Source organism: Nuphar pumila, chromosome 7 (genome assembly GCF_984573655.1).
Source record: "Nuphar pumila chromosome 7, dmNupPumi1.hap1.1, whole genome shotgun sequence".
NCBI classification, from domain to species: Eukaryota; Viridiplantae; Streptophyta; class Magnoliopsida; order Nymphaeales; family Nymphaeaceae; genus Nuphar; species Nuphar pumila.
Window position 1 is genome coordinate 28,801,853 of NC_143255.1, and position 16,839 is coordinate 28,818,691.

At 36.0% G+C, this 16,839-nt stretch overlaps 1 protein-coding gene across 1 annotated transcript; it reads left to right on the plus strand.

Annotated features, from left to right (window-relative positions):
• Positions 1–2,247: 2,247 nt before the first annotated feature.
• On the plus strand, positions 2,248–14,143 carry LOC149831675 (uncharacterized). Its single transcript, XM_090014061.1, has 3 exons — positions 2,248–2,479; positions 2,574–2,725; positions 13,985–14,143. Exons 1-2 carry the CDS (start codon positions 2,285–2,287, stop codon positions 2,715–2,717), a joined length of 339 nt encoding a protein of 112 aa, XP_089870187.1. The 5' UTR covers positions 2,248–2,284; the 3' UTR covers positions 2,718–2,725; positions 13,985–14,143.
• The last annotated feature ends 2,696 nt before the right edge of the window (positions 14,144–16,839 follow it).

The following is a 16,839-nucleotide window of genomic DNA, read 5'->3' on the forward strand; positions in this document are numbered from 1 at the left end:
TGTAGAGAGAGAGAGATTTTACGATTAATTTGGGAACAAACTTGATTTTGCTTCATTGGCCTTGAAAAAATAGGTGGTTGTCATAACAGTGTAGACTGTGGACAATGCTAAATCTGTACATAAGTGCTAATCTTTCATATGCCAAGATACATACAAATCCAACCTCACATATTTTGAACCGTGTTTTTTTCATAAATATATGATTTTTTTTAATCTTGAGAACATAAAAAATTAAGTCATTGGTTTTTGAAGCTCTTCTAATCAGATTAATTGATGATCCAAAAGTTGTTTTCTACTAAAGAAACCATGTAGATCGCATCAGCAGAATCACATTTACAACAAAACCCAAAAAAACTGAAAGGACACATTTACAACAAAACCCAAAAAAACTGAAAGGACATGATATTTTATAGTGTTGTTGATATTTGAGAGGACATCATGAGACCCTGGTGCAAGCCAGAAGTTGGTAACCAAGTATAGCTTTGAATAAGATATGGTTCATGGAACCAAATTTTATTCAATGTCACTCTTCACTTTCTGACTCAATTTTCTTTAGCATTCAACACCAACATTACGAGAATAACTGTCTTTAGCATTCAATACATTTAGTTTAGTATATTACTATAACATGACAATGAAGAAAACTACATAAGAAACTCATATATTTATTTATGGTATGATAATTTATGGCTTTGGATAGAAATGATTGGAGGAAAAGGATTTATGTGGAAGACCCAAAATGAATTTCTTTTTTGGTTCATATCGCTGACCCCAATTGTTTTGGGATAAAGGCGTAGTTGTTGTTGTTGTATGATAATTTATGGCTTCTTAAACTGGTTTTGTACCATTCCCCAGTGAGAGCAGACCACCATTGTCCTTGTGTACATTGTGGATGATGAGGATGCCAAATCACTTGATAACGCAAGGCTTGACCAAAACCCAACCCGTACCAAACCCTATAGGGTCAAGGTATGGTGATAAACGAGGTTGGATTAGAACCTGGGTCAAATTCAAAAGCACCGACTAATATATGGAGCTGGGTATGGTTTATAAAATTTCATGGGGCCCGACCCCAGTTTCGACTAAGATCCACAACTTTTCATTGTAAAAAATATAAATGATGTTACTTTACTGGTTATGGTTAGAGTTTGGTTATGCAATTTCTATATGGTTCGACTATGAATTCTAGTGGTAGGTCTCACTGAACCAGAATCCGGACCCGGTACCAGTATCATAAATCAAATTTGGGTTTGAACACACTTGAATCCAACGAAACCCAACCTCTTGACACCCTTAATTCTGGCTCAGATGATTCAAGTTGAGTTTTAGCTCAGCTCGTGCTAGCTCCTTTAGTTTAAATAACTGATTTTTTTAAAGGTCTGTGATGAGAATGGAACCATGACCCATTGGCTACAAGAATACCGACCAACTAATTGAGCCAACATATTATTTTTTGTATCACCTATGCTCATTTAGACAATCCTAAATAAGTTTGAGTCAAGCCAAACAGTGGGTGTTCGACTAGGCCAGTACTACATGAGCTGCTCAGTCCCGTTTGCCTAGCTCACTTAGCAGTTGGTTTGCCAACTCTCTTCGAAGAGGGTTATCGTATCGTATCGGCAGAAAATAGATACCTTTTACCCTGAATCGGTTATTTTTTAATAAATACAAAAAATACTTAAAATTATTATTTTAATATTAATTTAATAAATTTAACATGTGTCACGTTTTGATTGACATGTAATCTTTTTTAATTATTTTTTAGTCAATTTAAAACTATTCACTTGAGTATCGGTATTGGTCATTCACCTGAATTGTTGGCCAAACAATACAGGGCCGATACAGATACTGAATTGAACTCCCTTTTTCTCGATCCACAACACCCCCCTAAAAAAAATAGGCAATTCTACAGCAAATGGATAATATCGAATGCGTATCCGATTCCACCAAAAAAGACTCGAAATACCTTAATTCACGTTCCTATAAACATATTTTCAATAAACATATTCTACTGACCCCCATCATCTCTGTCTAAAAGTTCTGTACCAAAGTCAGTCAAGTTACTCAGTTACTAGCCAGGGGTGAAGGTACCCTTCAAAATCTCTTTGGGTCTTTAAAATAATACCCCTGTTTTTGCCTTGATTTGCAGCTTCACTTAGAAAACTTGACCTTTGTGTTCTTTCATTTTCACATCCCACTTTTAATCATTTTGGCACGACCCCTCAACCTCAACCCCTTTCCCTCTTCACCTTGGCTGTTTTCACAGAGAGAGAAAGAGAGAGAGATGAACAACGCGTTCAATGCGTTCAAGGCGAGGGTGGGGATCGAGTGGAGCCCCCACCTGTACATAACGCTGGTGAGAGGGCTGCCAGGGACCCGAAAGCTCCACCGGCGGACCCTCGAGGCCCTCCGCCTCCGCAAGTGCCACCGCACCGTCATGCGATGGAACACCCCCACCGTCCGCGGCATGCTCCAGCAGGTCTTTCTCTCTCTCTCTCTCTCTCTGAATGAATGAATAAATAAGATTCAGGTTGTCGGGTGGTTGCCTTTTTTTTGGTTTTTTTGATTAATAGGTTAAGAGATTGGTGGTCATCGAAACGGAAGAGATGCATAATGCTCGGAAGCAAAAGGAAGCTGCCCAGAAGGCTCTTAGGCCTCCCATCGTAGTCAATCACCTTCCTCCTCCACCAACGCCATCACCACCACCACAACCATGACCTTTGAGGTGCCCCTTTTGTCCCCCCCCCCCCCCCCATCCTTTTCTTTTTGTTTTCCTTCCTTGGTCTGCTGTCTTATGTTAGGTTTCGATGTTATTATTATTGTTATTATTATTATTATTATTATTTGTTTTTGGGGTATTGATCAGTGATTCTTATTGATACCACTTTGTTTATGGGCATTTCCATTCTGAAGGAAACATCCAAGATTAGCACTACCCACTTGAGCATGAACATTTTTTTTAATGTTTTTTCGTTATATAGAGATACCATGTTGGTTAAATTTACATTGTTTTGAGATTCAGTTGTATATTCCGAGTATTATTTGTGGCCGTCTTCATCAGGAGAAAAATTCGCTATGGTTCGAAGTTGTAGTCTTGGGGATACATACACATCGTAGAATGCCTCTTTCTCAAAAAAAAAAGATTGGTTAAATGTGCTTGCAGTATTCAGCATCTTGTTTCTTAACACTACAAGTTTTCATTACCATGGAACATACTAGCTGAATTTCTCACTTTTAAGTTGGGGTTCCGCTCTAGAATCTTCATTCCGTGGCTCAGGAACTGATTCTTCTTGAGAGCATCATAACCTGAATAGAAGAGAATGCATACTCAAATTTCAAAAAGATTAGATTCATGAATCATTAGAATGTTATAACTGATTACATACTCTTCTGCAATTTTTTTTTTCTTTCATAGATAAATGCCCTTCTGAAAATGTTTGACCTTAAAGGATGCTATCTAATTTTCCATCCTCCTAAGATTAGTCTAGGACCTATGGTTTTTTTCCTAATATTAAATATCTCATCACCAACTCTTTATTTCTTCTTTGTATGCTCAAGAACTTCCTCCAACGGCATATGTTTCAAGGTTTCTTTTATGATTTCGATTGTGGTGAAAATGTACATTTGCTAGTGGTGACAGTTGATTTTCTTCAATTTCTATTGGTTGCCTTTTATTATCTTTTATAACTTCATTTTTTGGTTGCATGTTGCTTCTCTCTATTTCTTGCAAACTAGCTATCATTTCTATGTTCGTAATTTAGGATATTCTCATAAACTTGGGTACTAGTTTCCACTTGCAAGATGACATTTCAACCTATGTATTATACCAGTAAATTCAATGACACAAAATGTACATGGTATCTTGTCCTGGTCATCAGATATACAAAATCACCATACTAAATCATTCATCACTTCTGTCTCTTGTCATTAGTCTATGTAGTCAAAAGCGCTAGGCATTGAGTAGTTGGTAGACCCCTAAAAAGATTAGTTGAGGTCTAGGCAGGACTAGTCTGACTAGTTTGGTACCCCAATTAAAAAATAAAAAAGTATATAAAATATACATAAAAATATGTTTAATTCTTTTGGTAATAAGATGTTTTTATCAGAAAATTACACAATTATGCATGCTTTCACTATATATATATATATATATATATATATATATATATATATATATATATATATATATATATATATATATATATATATTATTCATCACATGTTCAATATAATCAACACAAAGTTTTCAGCCTTTCACAGAAAAATTGATTGTAACACACACACATATATACTTTATTCATAGTATAATCAGAATATATATACAAAAAATCATACTTTCCGCCACAGTAGCACACATATATATCAATAACATATTATGTAATCAGTAATACTAAACATGCTTTCAAGATTTTATAGAAAAAATTACAAAAACTCACATATATCTCACTATCAGCCTTTTAAAAAAATCATCAGTAACAAATTAACACATACATATATAAAAAATAGAATAATTTAAAAATTACCCCATCCCTTTGTACGTTTAAAGAAAGATTATAATAAAAAAATCACTAAACTGCTCTTGCACCTAGGTGAGGGAAACTTAGTCATTGACTAGGCACCCTAGTCGATGCCTAGTAGGCAAAATTGGTACCTTTTAAGCTACCCACTTAGGAACTGCAAAGCCTAGGCATTTTACTTATACCTAGGCAGACTAGTCGCTGCTTAGTTGGCGCTTTTGACTACATAGACATTAGTAGATTTCTTAAATAGGAATCAAGCTTAGTGTCATGGTTCTAGAAAGTCACATAGTTGAATTATGGAAAAAGCTCAAAATGCCAAACTTTGAGTATCTTCAAAACCTTAAAGTGATGAGTCTTGGTTTTAGGTACTTAAGTGTAAATCCAACATTTTCTTCATGGTTTTCACTTCTTGCAATCCTAATTTTGTAATCTAACCTCTTCTAGGAATCAACATCCCAAGTGTTGGACTATGGCAAGCTTCCAAAGATCACACAAGAATCAACTTTCCAAGAGTTGAATTAGAGCAAATGTCCAAAATCACTAATTCTCTAGAAGTGAAAAACCTGCTTGAGTCTATATTAGATGGAGTTCAGAGTTGGCATTGAGTCAAATGTCTACCTATTCAAATAAGGTTGTAAGTAGTGTATCGTAACCCGTATTGGTCGCCCAAAGTAAGATATGTATCGTATCATGAAAAATCATAAATTTTACTATTTTTTTTTAAATCTAAAAAAATTATGTAAAAAACACCAAAAATTATAAAATAAAAGAACACAATATATTTTTGTAATAAGATTAACTAAACATAGATATGTCATTAAACATTTAATAACCACACATTTGGTTGTGCAACCACTCATCTAATCACCACAAATACAATCAGTTAAGACAAATAGTGATATATTCAAAAGCCAAAAGGTTTTCGTAACTCATTACAAAAGTTAAAGTTATATTTTTTAGTTACAGAATGCCATGCTAAGGAGAAAGGCATATAAGCTAGAGTTCATAAACATATGTCTATATATAAAAGTCATCTTCATTATTAAACTTTATCTCAATGATTTCCTTTGTTTATTGCCTCGTTCAATGACTTGAGATGATGATGGGTTATCTTCATCTTCTGAATCAAAGACCACCTCTGGCAATTTCTCTACCACAAATGTTGCACGTACTCGCCTTTCTTTTATCATCTTATATAAGACTAGTAAGAAGTTCAACACAAATATCAGTAGAAATATAATGTGTACATAATTTCACGGTAGAGTTTCTATGCCTAACAACATGACATTTAAATCTATATAATCCTCCATGCATTACGAAAACACAAAAGTTACACTTCACTATTCCTTTCAAACGCATCTCCAAGTCAATTAGTATACAATATTTCAATGCAGGATCCTTTGAGAAGAATCCTGCAAGACCTTCACCCTCATCGACATCTTAGAGCACGAATTACTAAATCTAATTACTACAAAGATGTAAAACAATGCTCAATAACACACTTAGGGACAAATTTTAAATTATAAGGGCACAAAAAATGAGATTAAGGGCAAAAAACTAAAAGTAAAGTAATATCCTCTAAAAGCAATAAAAAAGAAGAAGCTTACCCTCCTTCAACTTCAATCATACACAAATGAAACGGTGAATTTTTACCTGATCTCACTTAAGTGAAAATTGGGTGAAAATGCACTCTTACATGAGAAAACCACAAAGGCCTCTTTCTTGCACAAGAATCGAACCAAAAAATGCTCAAGTCTTCTATGGGTGTGTGGGTTTTCCTCTAATAGCCTCTACACAAATGGAGAAATCGACCTTAGGATGGTCTTTAAAACCCTAAGTAAAAAAGGTTTTGGCTCTTTTAAAGTGCGCCTGAAGTGTATCGTACGTTATAGGGGTGTATCGTATGATACAGGGATGCATCGTATGATATACATCCTATATGGATACGATAAACACTCATATCGTGATACAAGTATATATCGTATTGTTAAAATACATAGTAACGATACATGCTGAATTGTACGGTACTTAAAACATTGTATTCAAACATATTTGATTTGATACATTTAAGTTGGAATTCATCAATTGAAAAATGATTTTGGGTGCAACCTAACCAATTTATAGAAGGTTCAGGTATGAATGAATCCCACATTTTGTAATAAAAAAATCATAAATTGACTCGTGTCTTGTTTTGTATGCAAAAAAAATCAGAAAAAAAAATAATTTCATTGGATTCTATATAACATGGTTCATTTTTCATATAGGGTTCGCATGTCAAAATGAATTCTTTTTTCCAAACATTCCTTTAGTGTTTGGGGTATGTGGTTAATGTAATGAAAAGAGGCGGAAGCACCAATAGAGCAAGTGTCACTCTTTAAGAGTGACCACTAGAGCCAAGAACACAAACACCGAATGTGCACACACAAAAACTCTCAAATATGGAAATGACTTAAAGTCATAAGTTGGATATTATTGAAGAAAGGAAGAGAGGGGTATAAAACCCATACATAAGAAGGAGAACACCTCCTCTATTTATAGAGGAGGGAGGCTCTAAAGAAGAGACTACAAGGGGGCTCCCTTGTAGTCGTTGGGAGCTCCAACGGTCAGAAATCTGACCGTTGGGGCCCCAACGACTACAAGAGTGGGGCCCCTTGTGGTCATCCTAAAGAAAGAAAATAAAAAAACAAAAAAGGAAAAAGTAAAAAAGGAAAAAAGAAAAGATAAAAAAAGAAAAATAAAAAAGTACATTGACTGAATTACAAGAATACCCCTATCAGGTATTTCAATAGAATAGAATATATATATATATACTTATATATATACGGATGTATATATATATAAGTATATGTATATATATATATATATATTTTAACACGCCCCCTCAAACTTTACGGGGAGAAGACCGAAAGTTTGCTAAGGAGAAACATGAATCGTGGAGTTGGGAGCGCCTTGGTGAAGAAGTCAGCTAGTTGATGCTCTGAAGTAACATATGGTAATGAGATAGTCCCTCTGAGGTATTCGTCTCGAATATAATGGCAGTCCATTTCAATATGCTTGGTCCGCTCATGAAAGGTGTGATTACTAGCAATGTAAATCGCACTTTTGTTGTCACAGCAGAGCTTGGTGGGAGTGGAAATGGGGACGCCCATGTCAGCAAGGAGACTTCTGAGCTATACGATTTCCATAGTTGTCATTGCCATGGCCCGATATTCAGCTTCAGTGGATGACAGTGAAACCTTCTGCTGCTTCTTGCATCTCCACGAAATGAGGGATTCACCTAAAAAAATACAAAGACCCGTTATTGAGATACGATCATTGGGATTTCCTCCCCAGTCAGCATCAGTAAAAGCAGTTAAGTCAAGAGAGGAGGAAGAGGATAAGAAGAGTCCCTTTGATATAGTATTTTTGATATATCTGACAATTCTCAATACGGCTGCCATATGAACCGAAGTAGGTGCATGCTGAAACTGGCTTACTGCATGAACCGCATAAGCTATGTCTGGACGTGTGATGGATAAATAGGTGAGAGATCCGATTAATTGACGTTAGGGGGTTGGATCCTCAAGAAGAACACCATCTTCAAGTCTCAGTTTTGCATTAATGACTTCGGGAGTCTCAACTTTCTTTTCATCAGATATTCCTGATTTGGCACAAATTTCTGCAGCTAGTTTCATCTGAGATAAGATGAATCCTCGCGGGGAATAAGCCACTTCAATCCCTAAAAAATATCTCAAATAACCAAGGTCAGACATATCAAAAGTTTCTTTTAACATGGACTTTACATCATTTACTCTCTTTTTGTCATTCCCAGTAATGATCATATCATCAACATACAGCAGAAGCATAATAATGGAGTCACCTGTCCTTTTAACAAAAAGAGCAGTGTCAGTATAACAAGAAGAAAATCCTAAATTTATTAATACGTTACTAAACCTATCATAACAAGCTTTAGGTGCTTGCTTAAGACCATATAAGGCCTTTTTTAATTTCAAAATTTTTCCATTTAAATCCATACCTGGAGGCGGTTCCATATACACTTCTTCATTTAAATTACCATTCAAAAAGGCATTTTTGACATCAAGTTGAAAGATTGACCATTTTTTAACTGCGGCTATAGCAACAAGGGCTCGAACACTAGTCATTCGAGCAACGGGGGCAAAGGTTTCATCATAATCTACCCCATACTCTTGGGCATATCCCTTGGCTACCAACCTAGCCTTATATCTTTCCAATGAACCATCACTCTTAGTTTTTACTTTAAAAACCCATCTACATCCAATGGGTTTCTTGTCATTGGGAGGATCAATGATTTCCCAAGTTTGTGCCTTTTTAAGAGCATTAAGTTCAAGTTGCATAGCTTCATTCCAATGAGCATATTGCTTAGCATCATTGTAATGAGATGGTTCATGAAAAGAGTGAAGAGCAAGTAGGCATGTTCGAAAGTTAGGCAAAAAAGAATCATAAGAAACAAATCTATTTGGTATTTTGGAAATCCGATTTGATCTTCTTTGAGAAGTCTCTTCGATGGACTCATTTTGGGAAAAATTTTCAAGGGCACAAGGAGGATTCCTTTCATTCCTTCTAGAGTAGACTTGAATTTGTCTTGAAACATTTTCTTCTAAGTTTTGATCATTGCTTGGATGTTCAACAAGATCTTCACTAAGGGATTCATTAGGATCAATATGATCATCTATGATGTTTTCTTTAGGCAATAAGTCAAATAAGAATGAATAATCAATATTTTCATTCGGTTGGTGCGAAAAACCACTTTCCTCTTCAAGGAATGTGACATCTTTAGAGATATAAAGCTTGTTTTTAAGTATGTCAAAACATCGATACCCTTTTTGTTTTTCGCCATATCCTAAAAAAATACATTCAATAGCCCTAGGGGAAAGTTTATCATTCTTGTGAGTTAAAACAAAACATTTACATCCAAAAATTCTTAGTCTTTTATAATCGGGAGACATATTGTAAAGTTTTTCAAATGGAGAAAGATTTTTCAAAGAGGACGAAGGAGTTCTATTGATAAGATATGTAGAGGTTAGAACCGCTTTGGCCCAAAAGGATTTTGGAATGTTTCTTGAGATTAATAACGTTCTTGTAGTCTCTATTATGTGCCTATGTTTTCTTTCTGCAAGTCCGTTTTGTTGCGGAGTGTTGGGGCAAGAACGTTGGTGGAAAATTCCATTTTCTTTCAAATAGTTTTGAAAATCATTGGACATATATTCGCCTCCCGAATCGGATCTAAGAATAGATAGATTTCCCAAAAATTGGTTTTTGACCATTGCATGAAATTCTTTAAAGAAAGAGAAAACTTCGGATTTGCGACTTAGGAAGTAAATCCACGTGAATCGAGTGAAATCATCAATAAATACTACATAATACGAAAAACCTCCTTTAGACAAAATAGGGGAAGGTCCTCACACATCGGAATGAATAAGTTCAAATGGCCGAGTGGTAAAGTAACTTCTTTGTGGAAATGGAATAGCTTTAGATTTCCAAAAAATGCAATCTTTACAAGACATGTGATTGTCTTTACAAGTATTGTTCAAAAACGGAAAAAGAGACATTTTTACAAAATTTGGATGGCCAAGTCTCTCATGCCATATTCCAATACTTTTGTCTTTTACAAGATTGCACGATGGCTTAGATGAAAGAGTCAAAAAATCCATAAAGTAGAGGTCACCCCTTCTATGGCCTTGCCCAATCAGCTTCCCTGACTGGAGATCCTGCACGGTGCAATCCTTAGGTGAGAAAGAGACTTGGCATCCATGATCGGTGATTTGAGATACGGAAAAAAGATTTAAATTTATTTTAGGAACGATTCTTACTTTGGAAACAAAAAAGTTTTTAAAATCAAGTGATCCAATACTTTCAATTTTTAGTGATGTACCATCGGCCGTTGACACACAAGAAGATATAGGTTCAGAAAAAATATTTGAAAGAGAATTTTTATGAGATGTCATATGAAAAGAAGCACCGGAGTCTAGTATCCACATACCTGGAGGAGATGAAGAGTAGGCAATGGCGGCCCCGGATGTTGAAGGAGAAGTCTTGAGAAGATGTTGGAGAACTTCGGAGATGTGATTTAGAGTTTCTTTGATATCTCCTTCTTTGGTACTGTCTTCCTTCTTCGGAGAAGTTTCCCCAACCGCGGCAACCTTTCCTTTGAGTTTTGGACAAGCCGGTCTAATGTGACTCGGTTCATTACAATAATGGCATATTATTCCCCTTCTAGGCCCATTATTATTTTTGTTAAAATGGGGAGGTCTATACGCTTTAACATTTGATCCGGGCCTAGTAACGGCCAAAACTTCATCACTCTTGATGCTTAAGCCAAGTCGAGTTTCTTCTTGACATATCTCGGCGAGGGCATCTTCAATAGGTAAGGCTTTGCTTCTATGAAGAAGAGATGCCCTTACTTGTTCAAACTCCGGGCGAAGACCATGAAGAAATTGAAAGAAATGTTCTTTTTCAATTTGTTCCCTCCTTAATTCAATATCTTTCGGAGCCACCCACTTAGGCTCAAGAAGAGCAAGTTCATCCCAAAGGGGAGTTAAAGAGCTAAAATAGTCCCGGAGACTCATGTCCATTTGTTTGGTGGAACGGATTTTTTCTTGACAAAAAAATTGGCGAGCAAGATCCTTTTGGGTATACATACCCTTAAGGAAAAATCAAGCCTCATTGGCCTTTCTAAATTTGGCTATATTAGCACAATTTTTAAGGTCAACATTGTTCATAAACCATGCCAAGATTTTGGCATGGTTACTTTCCCAATCCTCAATTTTGGATTGATGATCATTAATAGCTTTGATGCGCTCATCGCCATCTAAAGCCTTTTCAACTTCATTTTCGATCTTAGTGAGAACACGAGAGGGTTCGGGAGTAGTTCCCATAACAAAACCCCAAAGTTTCTTACCTCTAAGATGATTTTCCATAGCGGAGGCCCACATGAGATAGTTGGACCCATTTAGCTTAAAAGAAAGCTCCACTTTAGAGTCACGTTCCATCGGCACCAACAAGTCCTTCCTTTCTTCAAAAAAAGAATGAGTCACACGTTGCAAAGAAAAGGCCAATCACCAACCGAGCTCTGATACCATGTAATGAAAAGAGGCGGAAGCACCAATAGAGCAAGTGTCACTCTTTAAGAGTGACCACTAGAGCCTAGAACACAAACACCGAATGTGCACACACAAAAACTCTCAAATATGGAAATGACTTAAAGTCATAAGTTGAATATTATTGAAGAAAGGAAGAGAGGGGTATAAAACCCATACATAAGAAGGAGAACACCTCCTCTATTTATAGAGGAGGGAGGCTCTAAAGAAGAGACTACAAGGGGGCTCCCTTGTAGTCGTTGGGAGCTCCAACGGTCAGAAATCTGACCGTTGGGGCCCCCAACGACTACAAGAGTGGGGCTCCTTGTGGTCATCCTAAAGAAAGAAAATAAAAAAACAAAAAAGGAAAAAAGAAAAATAAAAAAGTACATTGACTGAATTACAAGAATATCCCTATCGGGTATTTCAATAGAATAGAATATGTATATATATACATATATGTATATATATACTTATATATATACGGATGTATATATATATATATATATATTTTAACAGTTAAGGCCAAAAAGACCTAATACCGCTTCAAAGTTTGTTCAAAGCTTGATAAAAAAAAATGAACCATAGCGAAACTATCAGTTTTAATGAGATTTGCACAGAATTGGTTATTTCACACAATGGATACCAATACAATATGATACAGCCTATTTTTCAATACAATAGTGTATCTTTGTATTATGATATGATACAATGTGTACATGTAAGCAATAAGTGACAGTGATTGGACTCCTCTTCCTTCTTGGAGCCCATTGACTAAATTTTTGCTTTTCTCTGTATTGATCCTATCTCTTTCCCTACTCTATTAGTTGCTTTCAGGTGTTTGTGGGGCTGTCATGCCCAAACTATCCAAATATAGCATGGCTGTGTACTTCCGATATGTGGCTATACTTGTTTATTTATGTTTCACTATTTAGTTGCTAGATCTAAATGTTTGGCCTTCTTTTATGCAATAGGAAGATACAACAAAAGAAAAGTTGAAGCAACTTTGTGCATAGACAAATAACATGACCCTCTTCCCGAACCTTAACCAGTTGCGAAATTCCGCATTTTGGGTTTGTGATCTTCTGGGCATAATTTTCACTTCATAGTTCCAAAGGCTGAATTTACAAGAGCATCATAATAACCATAGGAGATTGTGCTATCATATTTTAAAAAGTAACAGCAGAAAAACAATATTTTAATAAGATTTCCTACTATGCACACTCTTTCTTCTTTCAAAATTATTTATTGGTTTTCATTAAAGTTTTTGTTACAGTGTGTGATGTTCCTGTTATCGTGATGTTATGAGGTAGTCCCACTCCGTATCTACTTTTAATTATTGGTATTGATGTAAGTCACACCCATCTCTCGTACTGGAGTAACTAGAAAAAGTTTGCCTATGTCATCAGTCCTGTTCACAGGAATATCAGGACATCCTGTGGTCTTGGACACTTGGGAGAGAGTAATTGTCTTTTGAAATTCAGGGATGAAACAGCTTGGTGGATATGAGACGATTGGATATAACTATTCTTATGTAGTTTTGTAAGAACAGTATATATGGACATAGTATAGGAGCCAAAATGAGGTAATTTGTACATCACCATTGAGTTAAGCCTACATTTTGGTCTCTAGTTAGCAACAGGGACAACATTCATCTCTGAGTGAACTGTCACTGGACTTCTTTAGCTATGAGTAGATTTGTTCTCCCGGGAGCATCCATTTGATTGGCTTGCTTGACATGGAATTGTTATGTGCATGTACTTTTATGAATACCAAGTGTAGGACTTGATGCATGTGTATGTGATATATCATGCTGTGTGTGCATTCCAAGTGTATTCATTTCATGGGTCAGAAATAGTTAGATGCACAAAATGTATGATATTTTGTGCAAAATCTATTTTCTGCAAGGTTTGAAAAATATTTCTAGCAGCAAGGAACTTTCTATCTAACAAAACTTCTGCGCATGTGATCAAGTATACCCTGAAAAAACCATCTTAAATGGGGTAATTAACTATTCCAAACTTCAATGGTATATACATTTTTTTTCAACATTTCAGAAACATAATATCATTAAAGGATGATAGGAAACTGTTGAGGTTGATCAATGTGCTCAACCTATAGAGAGCATTTCCATGGTTTTGATATATGGGAAATATGGGGAATATACGACCTGTTGTCACACTGCATATCTCAAAGGTGTTTATTGTGTCTCAACCAGTGGCTTCACCAGTATTACACTTATTGTCAAGCTTAACACCACCTGTTCACAAGTAGCTTTTCTTATCTATGATCTTCAATATTGTGCTGAGTATTGTGACTCTGCTGTCATGCTAAATCATTTTACTTTGGTGCTGTTATTGACTGCAGATATATGGTCTCCGTGGAAGCAAAGTTACAAGGAAACAAGTCTTCGTTTCATTTTGGGAATATGTAGTTTCAGGCATTTAGGAAGGATGTAATTGTCGCTATGTTAACTATCATATACCTGGAAAAATTTTTGATATTTGATGCTTCATGTTATTTGTCCTTGCAAGAAATTCATATTTCTATGGATAACAATTACATAACGTGTTGAAAAAAACAAGTTGCTGCTGTTATCTTGCCATGCACGGAGAATAAGCTTTGTCTTCTGTTGTTTCTTTGGAAGTGTCTTTGCTTTTGCTTGGTGCAATGGTAAGGTGCTTGGCCTGTCGGGCTGTTTAACACAGGTTTAAATCCTGAGTCGCTACTTCGTAGAAAACAGAAGGTTAGGACCAACTCCAATAGCCCTTCCTGCGACCCCAGAATATAGAACTGCATTGGGTATGTCATTTCTCAAATTTTCTTTTCTTTTTTTGATATTATAGCCCTTTTCAATTACAAATATTTTCTTGTGATGGTACTGACGGGTTTTTCTCAAGAGAAAGTAATTGATTTTTTTATGGTCTTAAAAGTTATTATTAAGGTTTTTACAATAAAAATACAAAAGTAAAAAATAAAACATATGCAGAGTTTGAGAGTCAGGCTGGAGCCAGCTCATTTACTTGTATGATTGGGTTCATCAGCTTAACATTCTCTACACCACACACCCTTATTATGGACACGTTTGTAAGCAGGAAATTTTCTCGGGAAAAGTTTTTTTTTTGTTAATAGTCTTACTGGGGTTAGGCTGCCCCCCACCAGTTGTACAAAGTACCATTGGGTTTCAAACTTGCAACGTCCAAACACAAGGTGACGTGTTACAGCTCCTACCAAACAAGGGGTGCCCCATGGGTGAATTTTTTTTTTTTTGCCTATGAGAAGTTTTGATTACTTTTGCAAATTAATTTTTTTTGCTTGTTCCTGTAGTATGCGAAAAATGGAGAAAAAATGAGAGGCAGAGCTGAAAATGGTGGTGGGTGAGAGGAAAATGAAGATGAAGGAAGCTCTCTTGTTGCAGCCCATGGAATGAGATGTGTTGTTGGTGAATGGTTGCTTTAAGGGTACGTTTGGAAGTGAAAAAATATTTGAAAAAGTGAAAATAGGAAAAAAATAATCTTTTTTAATAGTTTCAAACAAAAAAGGAAAAAAAAAGTTTTTTAAAAAAGTATTAATTTTTGCTAGAAAAAAATCGTCTAGAAGAGATAGAAGACTTTTTTTCTATCAAAAATTCTTTTTGCATTAGGGCAAATTACATTCACCAACAATCCATCTCATTTCAAGGGCTACCACAACAAGAGCTTTCTCCATCTTCATCTTTCGCTCATCCACCACCATTTTCAGGTCTCTCCTCTCTCTCTCTCATCTTCATCTTCCTCCAACCCCACCAACTATTTTTAGGTCTCTCTCATACACACATAAACACTTTTCCACTATGTTATTCCCATGCTACACAAACAAGTGAAAATATTTTATTTGAAAAAGTTATATCAAAATTTCTCATAGGCGATGTTTTTTTTCCGATAAAAACTTTTTTTGCTTTCAAACCTGCCCCTTAGCGCATGTTTAGAAGTAAAAAAATAGTAGGAAAAGTTAAAATATGAAAGAAAAAATTACATCTCTTACAACTGTTTCACATGAGAGAAAATTATTGAAAGAAAAGTTTTTCTAAAAAGTATGATTTAAAAAAAAATCTTAAGTGCAATCACAACACATCTCATTTCAAGAGCTGCCACAACAAGAGCTTCCTCCATCTTCGTTACCACCATTTTCAGGTCTCTCTCTCTTTTGTGTAGTCAACCCCCGTCTCTCTCTCTCTCTCTCTCTGACACACATTTTTTCACTCCATTATTCTCATGATACACAAACAAGCAAAAAAATTCATTTGAAAAGTTATTTTATAGGCAAAGTTTTCTTTTCTTATTAGAATTTTTCTTGCTTCCAAACATGCCTTTAGTGCAAAAAAAAAACTTTTGATAGAAAATTCCTCCATTGTCTTGCAGGGTCGGAGGCACGATGAAAAATTGGGGAAAGGCTGGAGCCAACTTTTCTTATATATGTGGTTTTGCGTTACACCTACACTTATTTGCGGTTAATACGTGTGTAGTAGCCATTGGTTGCAGATTCATTCCACGTAAACAAGCTCGTATCATCGATCTATTTGTGTTTCACATCATTTATTTTATGCAGGTAAATTTTGTAAAGTATATGCACTTTATCGATATTATGGTTACGAAGAGAAGTCTTACCCTTAACAGGTAAAGTCATGAGGGGGGGGGGGGCTCAGCACCTAGTCACCTTGTGTTGGGACGTTGCAAGTTCAAAATCCAATGGTAGTTGGTAGGGGTCTGCCTAACCCCAAATTGCCTTTCAAAAAAACAGTTTCTTCTTTGGAAGTCGCATGGGTTTCAAATCTCACCATCTTTTATCTTTCAAAAAGGTTTTTGACACAAATTTTAAAAACTTTGAAAACTTTTTAAAATTAAAGGTATTCAGCTCAAGCCGATCACGGGCAACCGTTCAAGCTCAGCTCGAACAACCATATTTTCTTTTCGAGACAAGCCGAGCCAGCCTAAGCTTGGCTCAAACCCAACTCATCTGCAAACCTATCAAACACTTAGCTAGGTGGATTGGCTTAAGGCATTCAAGTTGAAAGATGTTAGAGCTTGAACCCGAGGAGGGTGAAGGCCGAAGCAGCAAGCTCCCTATGGGCATGGAGGGCTTCAAATTTGTGGCCAATGGTTTTAACCACTTGAAGGGGAGAGCCATATGGCAGAGCATCAATGTCTCCCGGGTCCCACCCCACCTGAACAGGGGTTTCCCCT

Excerpts from the sequence above, each read along its gene's own strand:
- LOC149831675 (XM_090014061.1), top strand. The coding sequence starts at position 2,285 with ATGAACAACGCGTTCAATGCGTTCAAGGCGAGGGTGGGGATCGAGTGG. Across the intron at positions 2,480-2,573 it reads TCCGCGGCATGCTCCAGCAG|GTTAAGAGATTGGTGGTCAT; the intron begins GTCTTTCTCTCT and ends TTTGATTAATAG.